Source organism: Octopus bimaculoides, chromosome 10, assembly GCF_046866305.1.
Source record: "Octopus bimaculoides isolate indiv1 chromosome 10, ASM4686630v1, whole genome shotgun sequence".
NCBI lineage: Eukaryota > Metazoa > Mollusca > Cephalopoda > Octopoda > Octopodidae > Octopus > Octopus bimaculoides.
In genome coordinates this window covers 15,101,054-15,115,811 of record NC_142937.1, presented here as the reverse complement: position 1 = coordinate 15,115,811, position 14,758 = coordinate 15,101,054, and the positions used below count along the sequence as shown (strand labels likewise).

The window sequence follows — 14,758 nt, the reverse complement described above, 5'->3', positions numbered from 1 at the left end:
CTCTTGCACACTTCATTTTATGCCTCTTATACCCAATTTCTCTCTCAAGATGCATACATACTGTCATATATGCACACTGACATTGCACATCCAGCACAGCATACTAGATTCCTTTCTATCAAGCCATCACATGTCCTCTGCAGTCACAGCCCATGTTTCACTTTTGTGTAGCATGGCTGTTTGTGCACAGGCATTATACAATCTGCCTTTCACTCTGTGGAAGAGGCCCTTTGTTACCAACAAAGATAGAAACTCTTTGAACTTTGCCCAGCCTGTTCGTATTCTACCAAGTTTATGAAATATATTTCTTAATTCCATTAGTATCAAGATCAAATTTATAAGACTAATCAAATAACTCACTATGCAGAGTTTTGATTTTCCTAAATATTTTCGTGAAAAAATAAATATACAATGCAAAATATATTCACCCCTTAGTGAGATATGATTTACATAACTTTCTTTACATCTGTTTAACTTCATCATTATTATTTTTATGTCTACTGGCTTGTTCGTCCAACCATTGCTAGCTTCGGTTGAACAAGATTTACAAAGCCAGATCTTCTTTCGCCTGATTTTCTTTCATCAACATTAGTTTCCTTGCAAGATATTTCCCTGATCTTTTCAGTAGCCATGAAACATTCAAAGATCTGACATATTTTCTCAGTTCACCATTATTTTGATTATATTTTGTATGTATTTGTATAGTGTGTGTACACACACAAACACACACACATACATGCATACATACATGGAACATTCCCATTAAAACATCTGTCGAATGTAAGCATAACAGGCTAGATATTGTTGTTTGAGACAGACAAGAAAAAGTATGTACCATCAGAGGGGTCAGCCGTCTTCCTGAAGTGAATATTACATTGAAAATTAAAGAGGAAGAGGATAATTATGGACAACTGCTTTAAAACCTCCAGCTTCTATACCAAGATTATTGATCCACATTATACCAGTAATAATTGTTGCATTTGGTTTCGTGATTAAATGCCTGAGTAACAGTTTGGCCAAGCTTGGGATTTCAGAAAAAGAAATCAACCAACTAACTTGCACATTAGAAGTACAAGCTGTTAGTGGAACAGTAAAAATGTGCAAGTTTCCTCAAGTTTAAAATGCGACATTGTTTTTGTTGTCTACATTCCAAGAATGGAGCTTTGTTAGAAACCAGTTCCTTCCTCAGAGAAAGAATTCATGAAATTAAAAATAAAAGAATAAATGAATGAACAAACAAACAAGCATACATATGTATAGAAATCTCATGAACCTATGTACATAAGTACAAACATACATACATGTGTGTGTGTGTATATATATATATATATATATATATATATATACATATAGACATACATACATGCATACATGCATACATACATACATACATACATACATACATGCATACATACATACATACATACATACATACATGCTGGCATGGGTTTGGTGGTTTGACAGGAGCTGGCCACGCAGGATACTGCACCAGACTTTTATGTTTGTTTGGCATGGTTTTTACAGCTGGATGCCCTTCCTAACACCAGTCACTCAGAGCAGAGTGTATAAGCAGGTATATAGCACGAGGTTAGGGTAGAAGACATATGCACATCCTCTTATGCTATGGAAACAAAATAAAAACCACATGACTGCGGAGCAAATTTCATACACAGCGATGTGTAATATGCTATCAAAATATATAGAAGTACACTGCAAATAACTGGTGAATTTCAGTTCAATGTTTACTGTGATAATATATTTTCAGAATAAAATTAAACTCATTAAAACTTACTTTGAATCTCTTATTCTCTCCACTACTGAGAATAACATCAAACTTTGCAACACCTTTGGATCGTAAGAGATGAATAGATGCACCATATCTTAAAGCATCACCAACAAACATTGTAACTGTGAGCTTCTTATCACTTGCAGCAGGTTTCCAGCCTTTGAAACCAGGGCGAATAACATCTGGATTTTCATCATTGCTTGATAATTTAATGTTCCAAGCCCTTATTAATGAGGGATCTTCCAAACCATCATTGAATATACACCAGGATTCTAGAAAACAATATCAATGAATAAAATGCAATCAATGAATGACTGTTATGAACATGAATCTCAACATGATATCTGGTGTTGTTTAGATTATCATAAATCAAAAGAACTTTACCTGTTTGTGTTGTTATTTGTTGCGTTGTTGTTGGAATAGGTGTGGCTAAAATGGAAATTAGACAAAACAATATGTTATACACCATCCATGATATAATGGTCATAAATTTAATCTATTATTTCATATAGTATACTTTCTATGTATTAACAAAAATTATATATATATTATGTAAACCATTATTTTAATTAATTAATGATATCAATATTATATTAATATTCATATTAATATTAATTCCTATAATAAGACAGCGAACTGGCAGAATCGTTCGCATGTCAAGTAAAATGCTTGGTGGCATTTTATCTGTCTTTACGTTCTAAGTTCAAATTCTGCTGAGGTCAACTTTACCTCTCATCATTTTGGGGTTGATAAAAGAAGTGTCAGTTGAGTAATAGGGTCGATGTAATCAACTGAACCCTACCCTGAAGTTGCTGGCCTTGTGCCAAAATTTGAAACCAATAATAATTCTTGCAATGCAGGTTCATATCCTTTGGCAAATGTTGGCTACTAGAAATTTGCTTTAAGATGGAGAGCCAGCAGAATCATTACCATATTAGAAAAAAATATCAGTTGCATTTCTTCTGAGTTTACATACTGAGTTCAAATGCTGCTGGGGTTGACTTTATCTTTCAAGCTTTTGGGGATAATAAAATAAGTACCAGTTGAACACTGGGGTCGATGTAATTAACTTCTCCACTCCCTGAAATTGTTGGCATTGTGACAAAATTTGAAACCAGTATCGATATTAATAAATGAATATTTTCACTTACTTGTTAGCAGAGGTGTGGTTGTAGGAATTGTCGTTGTTGGAATTGGTGTTGTTGCTATAAGAACAAAGAAAAAATGTAATAAATGGTGCTAGGTCAAATAGAAAGAATAAAGACACATAAGCAGCACATCAGGTATAGAAATAACTGATATTATAATCATCAGATAATCAATGATTATGAACAACGAATACATTATTTATTACAATATTTTACATAATTCATTTTATAATCATTATTCTTTTACATCAAGCAGTTACAGGTCAGTAAATATTGTAAAAAATTATGAAATTTAGACAAAGTATTTTCGAGTATTGAACCAAAGTATACTTACATGCTGATTCAAAACATCCTTCAAAAGATACTGTGATTAACATTCTGCGATTTGGTAAAACAGCTTTAAAGTGGATTTTCACAGTGTTTGATGTTGTACCAAATGGAATTTTAACAATGTCATCTTTTGCATTATTCTAGATGCACAAGGAAAATAAAGATAAAGCAGCTCTCGATAAACATGTTATTCCAGCAAAACACAAAGGTTAATTTTATCAGAGATACAAAGTAATTACGGAGATGTACTTGCATAGCAAGTGACCTGATCTGAGATTGTGTGCTGGCACGAAAACAATTGCAGTGGGGAAGGTGTTTATAAGCCATTTAAGAAACACACAAAAACTGTTAGATTCACTTCAACATTTAAATTTAATTCACCAAAATATTTTCATCGCTTTGAGACTGCGACATGTTCACTGACAAAATTCCGTGCTCACAAAATTCCGTGATGCAGCACAGAATTAAATAATTAAATAAATAATCCACCTTAACAAATCTCATCTAACACAAAATTACATGGAGAGGGTGGACATCGGATCAAGATGATGATGTTTATTGGATGTAAAGAAAGTTATGTATCCCTCAAGGGTTCAGAGATAATGCATGATTAATTCAAAACAAAGTGAATAAATAAGCATTGCATTTGACAGAATGATCTGAATACTAAAGGGTTAATACATTTTATCTTGACACAAATGGATTGCAAAGATTTAAAAACATATATATATATATATATATATATATATATATATATATATATATATATATATATATATATATATATATAAGTCAGTAAATAGTGGGGTTGTGTTAACCGCACGTGGAGAAATAATAGGAAAATGAAAAAAAGCCAGAATGCTGAACTGGAAGCATATTTTAATAAAGATTTTTTCTAACCGGTTTTCATTGCGAAGAAGCAAATTATCAAGAAGGAGAATGAAAATGTTTTTTTTAAAAAGAAGTACAAAATGAATATTTTCTTCATTTTGTACTTCTTTGTAAAAAAACATTTTCATTCTCCTTCTTCTTGATAATTTGCTTCTTTGCAATGAAAACCGGTCAGAAAAAATCTTTATTAAAATATGCTTCCAGTTCAGCATTCTGGCTTTTTTTCATTTTCCTATATATATATATATATATATATATATATATATATATATATATATATATATATATATATATATATATATATATATATATATATATATTTATATATTAGAATAGTGGAAAGTACATGTCCTCAGTGCCATGCAGTAGAGAGAAATTCATAATTGTGATACTGCAAAGTAAATTTCAAACATAACCATGTCAAATATGACATCTGGTTTCATATAAATACACCATAATAAATAATAAATTAGTCTTTATCAATATTGTGTTTCCTGAGATTGTATAATTTCACAAGTAGAGTTCATTAAAACTCACCTTAAATCTCTTATTCTCCCCACCACTGAGAATAACATCAAATTTAGCAACACCTTTGGATCGTAAGAGATGAATAGATGCACCATATCTTAAAGCATCACCAACAAACAATGTTACTGTGCGCTTGTTATCACTTGCAGCAGGTTTCCAGCCTTTGAAGCCAGGCCGAATAACATCTGGATTTTCATCATTGCTTGACAATTTAATGTTCCAGGCCCTTATTAACGAGGGATCTTCCAAACCATCGCTAAATACACACCAGGATTCTAAAAAGCAATATCAATAAAGAAAATGCAATCAACAAAAGACCATTATATTCATGAGAGTTATAAGAATTTTCAAGAACGCTAATATTTCTATGTAAGAGAAATAATTTACCTGTTTGTGTTGTTATTTGTTGTGTTGTTGTAGGAATAGGTGTGGCTAAAATTTAAATGAAATAAAACAAATTTTCATTTACCATCTATCATATACAGTTCATAAATATATATATATTATTTCATAATGTATTGTGGTCCAATTTAAAAAACAATTATGTATGTTACAGAAAGTGTTTTTCACAATATGTGTTTAATATATGTTAATTAATGTATATCGTCACTTACTTGTTAATAGGGGTGTTGTTGTAGGAATTATTGTTGTTGGAGCTAGTGTTGTTGCTATAAGAACAAATAAGAAATATTATAATAAATGGTGCTAGGTCAAATAGAAAGAATGAAAACACATAAACAACACATCAGGTATAGAAATAACAAATATTATAATTATCATATGATCAATGATTATGCACAAAGATGACATTCCTAATAAAATATATTTCGTTTTTATAATCATTATCGTTTCACAGTAAACAGTCTACAGATGAATAAATATTGTAAAAATCACAAAATTTAGATGACAAAATATTGTTTAGCATTGAATCAATGCATACTTACATCCTGATTCAAAGCATCCATTAAAAGATACTGTGATTAACATTCTGCGATTTGGTGAACCGGCTCTAAAATGGATTTTCACTGTGTTTGATGTTGTACCAAATGGAATCTTAACGATATCATCCTTTGCATTATTCTAGATACAAAAAGAAATTGGAAATGGTGACAGTTTAAAAGAAAATGTATTATTACAGCAAAATATGTGAAGAAAAATTGGCATATATATATATGTCTGTGTGTGTATATATATATATATATATATATATATATATATATATATATATATATATATGTATACCAGTGGAATTACCAGGTAACACCTGGAAAAGCAGGTGTTATTTCCAGTTTCCATTCCCATTTTAATTCCGCTTCCATTCCTATCCCCAATCCTACATCAATATATAAGTTTTAAAATCACTTCAGTGTAATTAGGCCATTAAATATGTTAATTTATTGCTAACAATAGGTATTACAAACTATTATTACGATTTAAGGAATGTTCTAATATTATTTTAACAAGCGAATATGTATCAGAATTTATTAGATGAATAGATAGATTTACAAATACATTGACAAATAGTCTGTGTGTCGTAGCTGGCACTGTTGTGTATTGTAGCTTATCATAGCAGATTTGGAAACATGTTACAGCCCCCCTCCCTAGGGGGCCCATTATAAATTTTTATTGAAATCCAATTCACCTGGATGTTAGGAACAAATTTTTATTGAAATCCAATTCAACTGGATGTTAGAAACAAATAAAAAGCAATATCGTATTTAACATGGAAAATTATTTCAATATACCAAATATGACAATTTTGACGTAATTTTAAAATCTCACAATATGTGACAACCACAGGGAAGGCCTACAAAAGTAGAGAGGCAGACAATTATAGGACATTACGCACACACACACAAATTTACAAACGTACACAGGTAATCATAACTTTAAAATGGTGTATAGTAGACATTTGTATGCATGTATATATATATATATTCATATAAAAACGAATAATAAATGAGTTTATGCATATATACGTACAGGTATGTGCATACCTACGTCTACCTGTATATATAGGTGCATATCTGGGTACAGGACATTGCAAAGAAAACGTAGACAAGAAAATAATAATAACCAGAGTACAGAAAACATACAAGCCACATAGAGAAAATTTTCCTTCATCAGCTACCCCCGTTTTAACACCGGCATTTCGAAGAGGCGGGCAGGACGCATCATAAAAACGGCTCTTCCCATGGACCGCAAATTAAATTTGTATACACAAATTAAACCTGTGCCATGGAGGAATGTAGTGGTGGACAAAAAACAAGACAGAAAAATAAACGGAAAAGAAAACAAGACAGGAAAACAAACGGAAAAGGCTATGCGGCCAGATATGAAAAATTATGTGTATATGAACGCTGTGAGGCACAAACTTGAGAGTGGGGACGAAGTAAGTTCGCGTGTTTGCCCGACGATAGCCAAGGAAGAAAAGGATTAGTGACCGGAAGCATGTGACCATGCAGGGGTAAGGGAGAGAGAGAGAGAGAGTGGTAGAGGGAGAACCAAAGGGAGGAAGTAGAGGAATAGGTGGGCAACGAGAGAAAGAGAGGAAGAGGGGAATATAGTAGTAACAGATGGAAGTACGAGGGGAGAAAGAGACAGATATAGTAGTAACAGAAGGAAGAATGAAAGGGGTAAAGAGAGATATGTAGTAGTAACAGAGGAAGATATACATATATATATGCATGAGTGTGTGTGTGCCTGTGTGCACTTGCGTATGTGAGTATGTGTGTGTGAGTGTGTGTGTGTTTGTGTCTGTGTGTCTGTTGCTGTGTTGTATCTGTGTATTTACAAAAGTATGTTTGCAGCGTCATGTGTATATGACAGGTTTTATTAACATTACTGTTCCATTCACACCACAGTTCTCACCTTCACTGATATAACTCATCCTCTATCTGTCACTACCTCAGATTTATACTTTTTTGCAACCTTCTCATTTTATCACGTGATATGCCCAATGCCCAGGTCAAAACAGAGGGCGAAACATGGTGCAGTCTTCTGCCAAGCCATTTCCTTTCAAATTGCTAGGGCCATAACAGCATGGAAAGTGGATGTTAAAAGATGATGATGATGAAATAAATATATATATATATATATATATATATATATATATATATATATATATATATATGTATGTATGTATGAATGTGTGTGTAGTGCAATACTGTGTTATGATATACTATATCAGTCTTATACAGTGGAAAGAAAATAAAACCAATAAGGCTGTGAAATTAATTTCCAACATAGACATGTTTAAAATGGCATCTGAATTCATAAAAATATACAATGATCAATGGATCAGTTTCAAATGAGATAATATCTTCAGAACAAAATTAATCTCATTAAAACTCACCTTAAATCTTTTATTCTCCCCACCACTTAGAATAACGTCAAACTTAGCAACACCTTTGGATCGTAAGAGATGAATAGATGCACCATATCTTAAAGCATCACCAACAAACATTGTTACTGTGCGCTTATTATCACTTGCAGCAGGTTTCCAGCCTTTGAAACCAGGCCGAATAACATCTGAATTTTCATCATTGCTTGATAATTTAATGTTCCAAGCCCTTATTAATGAGGGATCTTCCAAACCATCGCTAAATACACACCAGGATTCTAAAAAGCAATATCAATAAAGAAAATGCAATCACCAAAAGACCATTATATTCATGAGAGTTATAAGAATTTCCAAGAATGTTAATATTTCTATGTAAGAGAAATAATTTACCTGTTTGTGTTGTTATTTGTTGTGTTGTTGTAGGAATAGGTGTGGCTAAAATTTAAATGAAATAAAATAAATTTTCATTTACCATCTATCATATAGAGTTCATAAATATATATATATATTATTTCATAATGTATTGTGGTCCAATTTAAAAAACAATTATGTATGTTATGTAAAGTGTTTTTCACAAATGAGTTTAATATATGTTAATTAATGTATATTGTCACTTACTTGTTAATAGAGGTGTTGTTGTAGGAATTATTGTTGTTGGGGCTAGTGTTGTTGCTATAAGAACAAAAAAGAAATATTATAATAAATGGTGCTAGGTCAAATAGAACGAATGAAAACACATAAACAACACATCAGGTATAGAAATAACAAATATTATAATTATCATATGATCAATGATTTTGCACAAACATGACATTCCTAATAAAAACTATTTCGTTTTTATAATCATTATCGTTTCACAGTAAATAGTCTACAGATGAATAAATATTGTAAAAAATCACAAAATTTAGATGACAAAATATTGTTTAGCATCGAATCAATGCATACTTACATCCTGATTCAAAGCATCCATTAAAAGATACTGTGATTAACATTCTGCGATTTGGTGAACCGGCTCTAAAATGGATTTTCACTGTGTTTGATGTTGTACCAAACGGAATTTTAACAATATCATCCTTTGCATTATTCTAGATACAAAAAGAAATTGGAAATGGTAGCAGTTTAAAAGAATATGTATTATTACAACAAAATATGTGAAGAAAAATTGGTATAAATATGTGTGTGTGTGTGTGTGTGTGTGTGTGTGTGTGTGTGTGTGTGTATATATATATATATATATATATCATTTTTCTTCACATATATATATATATATATATGTATGTATACCAGCGGAATTACCAGGTAACATATGGAAAATTTGGTGTTATTTCCAGTTTCCATTCCCATTACATTATCCCATTCATGTCCTATCCCCTTCCCTGTTCAATTCCCATTTTAGTTCCGCTCCCATTCCTATCCCCAATCCTATATCAATATATAAATTTTAAAATCACTTCAGTGTAATTAGGCCATTAAATATTTTATTAACCTTTATGTTAATAGTTCATTGCTAACAATAGGTTTTACAAACTATTATTACGATTAGTGGGTGAATAAGGAATGTCCTAATATTATTTTAACAAGCGAATATGCATCAGAATAAAATAAATTAGATAAATAGATAGATTTACAAATACATTGACAAATAGTCTGTGTGTCGCAGTTGGCACTGTTGTGTATTGTAGCTTATCATAGCAGATTTGTAAACATGTGTTACAGCCCCTCTCCCTAGGGGGCCCATTATAGATTTTTATTGAAATACAATTCACCTGTAATTCAACTGATTGTTAGGAACAAATAAATAGCAAAATCGTATTTAACATGGAAAATTATTTCACTATACAAAATTTGACAATTTTGATGTAATTTTAAAATCTCACAATATGTGACAACCACAGGGAAGGCCTACAAAAATAGAGAGGCAGACAATTATAGGACGTTACGCACACACACCTTCAAATTTACAAACGTACACACAGGTAATCATGAGTTTAAAATGGCGTATAGTAGACATATCTATGTATGTTTATATATAATTATATATATAGAGAGAGAATATAGGTGATACAGACACTCCCCATACACACATGCACTTACAAAAGACACAGACACATTGAAGGGCACGCATGCGTAGACACATACAATAGGAATACAAAATACAAAATGGCTGATAGTTAGCAAGGTGAGACACATATAAGAAAGAAGGAAACAAAGGACCACTGATGAGGTCACAGAAGTGTGACGAAAGAACTCTGGCCGAAATAAGATTAAGATTAAGATTAATGTAATATAAAGCTGAAAAAAAAAAAAAAAAAAATTAACACCAAATATACAGTGCGTGTGTTTTTATTGGCTAAACTGGCAACATGACCATCCCCAAGTACAACAATATATATATATATATATATATATATATATATATATATATGCATGAGTGTGTGTGTGCTTGTGCGCACTTGCGTATGTGAGTATGTATGTGTGAGTGTGTGTGTGTGTGTGTGTGTATGTGTCTGTTGCTGAGTTGTATCTATGTATTTACAAAAGTATGTTTGCAGTGTCACGTGTATATGACAGCTTTAATAACATTACTGTTCCATTCACACCACAGTTCTCTCCTTCACTGATATAAGTCACCCTCTATCTGTCACTACCTCAGATTTATACTTTTTTGCAACCTTCTCATTTTATCACGTGATATGCCCAATGCCCAGGTCAAAACAGAGAGCGAAACATGGTGCAGTCTTCTGCCAAGCCATCTCCTTTCAAATTGCTAGAGCCATTACAGCATGGAAAGTGGTTGTTAAAAGATGATGATGATGATGATGATGACATATATATATATATATATATATATATATATATATATATATATATATATGTATGTGTGTGTGTGTAGTGCAATACTGTATTATGATATACTATCTCAATCTTATATGGTGGAAAGAAAATAAAACCTATATGGCTGTGAAATTAATTTCCAACTTAGACATGTTTAAAATGACATCTGAATTCATAAAAATATACAATGATCAATGAATCAGTTTCAAATGAGATAATATCTTCAGAACAAAATGAAACTTATTAAAACTCACCTTAAATCTTTTATTCTCCCCACCACTTAGAATAACGTCAAATTTAGCAACACCTTTGGATCGTAAGAGATGAATCGATGCACCATATCTTAAAGCATCACCAACAAACATTGTTACTGTGCGCTTGTTATCACTTGCAGCAGGTTTCCAGCCTTTGAAACCAGGCCGAATAACATCTGGATTTTCATCATTGCTTGATAATTTAATGTTCCAAGCCCTTATTAATGAGGGATCTTCCAAACCATCGCTAAATACACACCAGGATTCTAAAAAGCAATATCAATAAAGAAAATGCAATCAACAAAAGACCATTATATTCATGAGAGTTATAAGAATTTTCAAGAAAGGTAATATTTCTATGTAAGAAAAATAATTTACCTGTTTGTGTTGTTATTTGTTGTGTTGTTGTTGGAATAGGTGTGGCTAAAATTTAAATGAAATAAAACAAATTTCCATTTACCATCCATCATATACAGTTCATAAATATATATATATTATTTCATAATGTATTGTGGTCCAATTTAAAAAACAATTATGTATGTTAAATAAAGTGTTTTTCACAAATGAGTTTAATGTATGTTAATTAATGTATATCGTCACTTACTTGTTAATAGGGGTGTTGTTGTAGGAATTATTGTTGTTGGAGCTAGTGTTGTTGCTATAAAAACAAAAAAGAAATATTATAATAAATGGTGCTAGGTCAAATAGAAAGAATGAAAACACATAAACAACACATCAGGTATAGAAATAACAAATATTATAATTATCATATGATCAATGATTATGCACAAAAATGACAATCCTAATAAAAAATATTTCGTTTTTATAATTATTATCGTTTCGCAGCGAACATTCTACAGATGAATAAATATTGTAACAAACGACAAAATTTAGATGACAAATTATTTCTAGCATTGAACCAATGTATACTTACATCCTGATTCAAAGCATCCATTAAAAGATACTGTGATTAGCATTCTGCGATTTGGTGAAACAGCTCTAAAATGTATTTTCACTGTGTTTGATGTTGTACCAAATGGAATTTTGACAATATCATCCTTTGCATTATTCTAGATACAAAAAGAAATTGGAAATGGTAGCAGTTTAGAAGAAAAATATGTGAAGAAACTGATACATGTATATATGTATGTATATATGTATGTATATATGTATGTATGAGTACTCTTTTTTCCACCTTGTTGCACATTTCATATGCTTACTCCGGTATATATATATATATATATATATATATATATATATATATATATATATATAGGTAGATTGAATGATGGTTGTGTATGATTGATTATACTCCATGGTAGTGACACCTGGGTTCTGGATGTAGAAGACCGAGATAACCTTGATAAAAATGAAGATAGTATTCTCCACTGGATATGCAACATCAGTGTGTATGTAGGACAAAGTGTAAATGAGTTGAGAGAAAGGTTGAGCATAAGCAGAATCAAATGCAGCTTGCAAGAAGAGGGACTGCGTTGTTCTGGACATGTGATGTGTATAAATGAAGACAGCTGTATAAAGAGGTGCTGATCATTGAGAGGGGATGGCACTTGTGAAACAGAGCCAGGGAGACATGGGATGAAGTGGTGAGTACTGATCTCAGTATGCCATGGTACTTTGCCACCATTTATCTCTCCCTTGCTCTACTCTACCATCTCATTTATATTCTGATCCCTGTTCTTTGTGAATATGCTCTGGCCCTTTGGTACCCTCTCTCTCTCTCTCCTACTCTCTCTTGCTGTCTCCCTCTACTGTTTCTGTCTCAGTGTCAAACTCTAACCTGTCATCACATGACACAAGATCACCTCCTCCAATTACCCCTTCCCTCTCAAAGGATCTTTGTCTTGCAAGTTACTTGGTGGCCTTGCCAGTGCTAATTCCACGTAAAAAGCATCTAGTCCACACTGTAACTTAGTTAGCATATGGAAGGGAATCCAGCTGTGAAAACCATGCCAAAAACTGACCATACCAGTGCTGATGCCATGTAAGAAGCATATTTGGTGTTAGGAAAGGCATCCAGCCATGAAAACCAGGCCAACACAGACAGCGAAACATGGTGCAGTCTTCTGCCAAGTCATCTCCTGTCAAACACCCCAACCCATGCAAGCATGGAAAGTGGACTTTAAAAGATGATGATGATGGTGATGTGTGTGTAGGTCCATACTGTATTATGATACATGATCTCAGTCCTGTGCAGTGGAAACAAACTCTAACCTAAATGGCTGTGAAATTAATTTCCAACACTGACATGTTTTATACGACATCTAAATTCATAAAAATATACAATGATCAATGGATCTGCTTCAACTGAGATAATATTTTCAGAATAAAATTAAACTCATTTAAACTCACCTTAAATCTTTTATTCTCCCCACCACTTAGAATAACGTCAAATTTAGCAACACCTTTGGATCGTAAGAGATGAATAGATGCACCATATCTTAAAGCATCACCAACAAATATTGTTACTGTGCGCTTGTTATCACTTGCAACAGGTTTCCAGCCTTTAAAACCAGGGCGAATAACATCTGGATTTTCATCATTGCTTGATAATTTAATGTTCCAGGCTCTTATTAACGAGGGATCTTCCAAACCATCATTGAATACACACCAAGATTCTAGAAAACAATATCAATGAGTTTAAATGTAATCAGCAAAGCACCACTATTACCATAAGTATTATTACAATTTCCAAGAACAGTAATGTTTCTATGAATGAGAAAGACTTTACCTGTTTGTGTTGTTATTTGTTGAGTTGTTGTTGGAATAGGTGTTGCTGAATTGAAAATGAAAAAAATTATCATATATCATTCATCATATATTGTTCATAGACATACATTTATTAGTTTATAAAAAATTGTTTTTAAATTTTTACCAAAAATAATATTAGATAAAACCATTTTTTTAATTGAGCTTGATATATGTTAATTAATTAATATTTTCACTTACTGGTTAGTAGAGGTGTGGTTGTAGGAATTGTTGTGGTTGGAACTGGTGTTGTTGCTATAAGAACAAAGAAAAGATATGATAACTAACATACTTTTTTTTAAATTGAAAGAGCGACATCACACCAACAGCGTATCATCATCATCGCTATCATTTTAATATCAACTTTTCCATGTTGTATGGATCAAATGGAGTTCTTTGGGTCAAATGAAGTCCTTTGAGAAAAAATTTCCATAAATGAATGCTCTTCCTGTAGCTAACCATTTCCTGTTTCAAAGTAAGATGCTAATTCTGCTTGGCTGGATATGTTTTCATGAAAGACTGGAAACTAATGATGCTACTTGCATGATGAAGCTTACTTACAACTGTCATATGACATCGTGACAATGTAACACACACACATGCTTGCACACACATATGCTCCTAACTTTTATTTTCCATTTATTAAATCCTCTCACATGGCTTTGGTTGGCTTGAGGCTTTAGCAGAAGACACTCAAGATTCAGTATTGGGACACTGAACCCAAAACCATAATTAATTATAAAAATGACTAATATTATCATCATGAAATGATGAATGATTATGCACAATAATTACATATTTAATTATCATATTTTACATAATTCACTTTATAATCATTATTCTTTTACATCAAGCAGTCTACAGGTCAGTAAATATT

At 32.0% G+C, this 14,758-nt stretch overlaps 1 protein-coding gene across 1 annotated transcript in view; it reads right to left on the bottom strand.

Moving 5' to 3' along the window:
* LOC106875008 (uncharacterized) overlaps positions 1–14,758 on the bottom strand; it is a 153,714-nt gene that overhangs the window by 95,783 nt on the left and 43,173 nt on the right. Inside the window, exons 55-73 of the mRNA XM_089358397.1 lie at positions 14,083–14,136; positions 13,865–13,909; positions 13,486–13,751; positions 12,050–12,185; positions 11,720–11,773; positions 11,494–11,538; positions 11,116–11,381; positions 8,976–9,111; positions 8,645–8,698; positions 8,417–8,461; positions 8,039–8,304; positions 5,628–5,763; positions 5,298–5,351; positions 5,071–5,115; positions 4,693–4,958; positions 3,269–3,404; positions 2,938–2,991; positions 2,171–2,215; positions 1,793–2,058 (exon numbers count right to left, since the gene is read on the bottom strand). Of these exons, the coding sequence (XP_089214523.1) occupies positions 1,793–2,058; positions 2,171–2,215; positions 2,938–2,991; positions 3,269–3,404; positions 4,693–4,958; positions 5,071–5,115; positions 5,298–5,351; positions 5,628–5,763; positions 8,039–8,304; positions 8,417–8,461; positions 8,645–8,698; positions 8,976–9,111; positions 11,116–11,381; positions 11,494–11,538; positions 11,720–11,773; positions 12,050–12,185; positions 13,486–13,751; positions 13,865–13,909; positions 14,083–14,136 (2,369 nt within the window). The remainder of the gene's footprint in view (positions 1–1,792; positions 2,059–2,170; positions 2,216–2,937; positions 2,992–3,268; positions 3,405–4,692; positions 4,959–5,070; positions 5,116–5,297; positions 5,352–5,627; positions 5,764–8,038; positions 8,305–8,416; positions 8,462–8,644; positions 8,699–8,975; positions 9,112–11,115; positions 11,382–11,493; positions 11,539–11,719; positions 11,774–12,049; positions 12,186–13,485; positions 13,752–13,864; positions 13,910–14,082; positions 14,137–14,758) is intronic.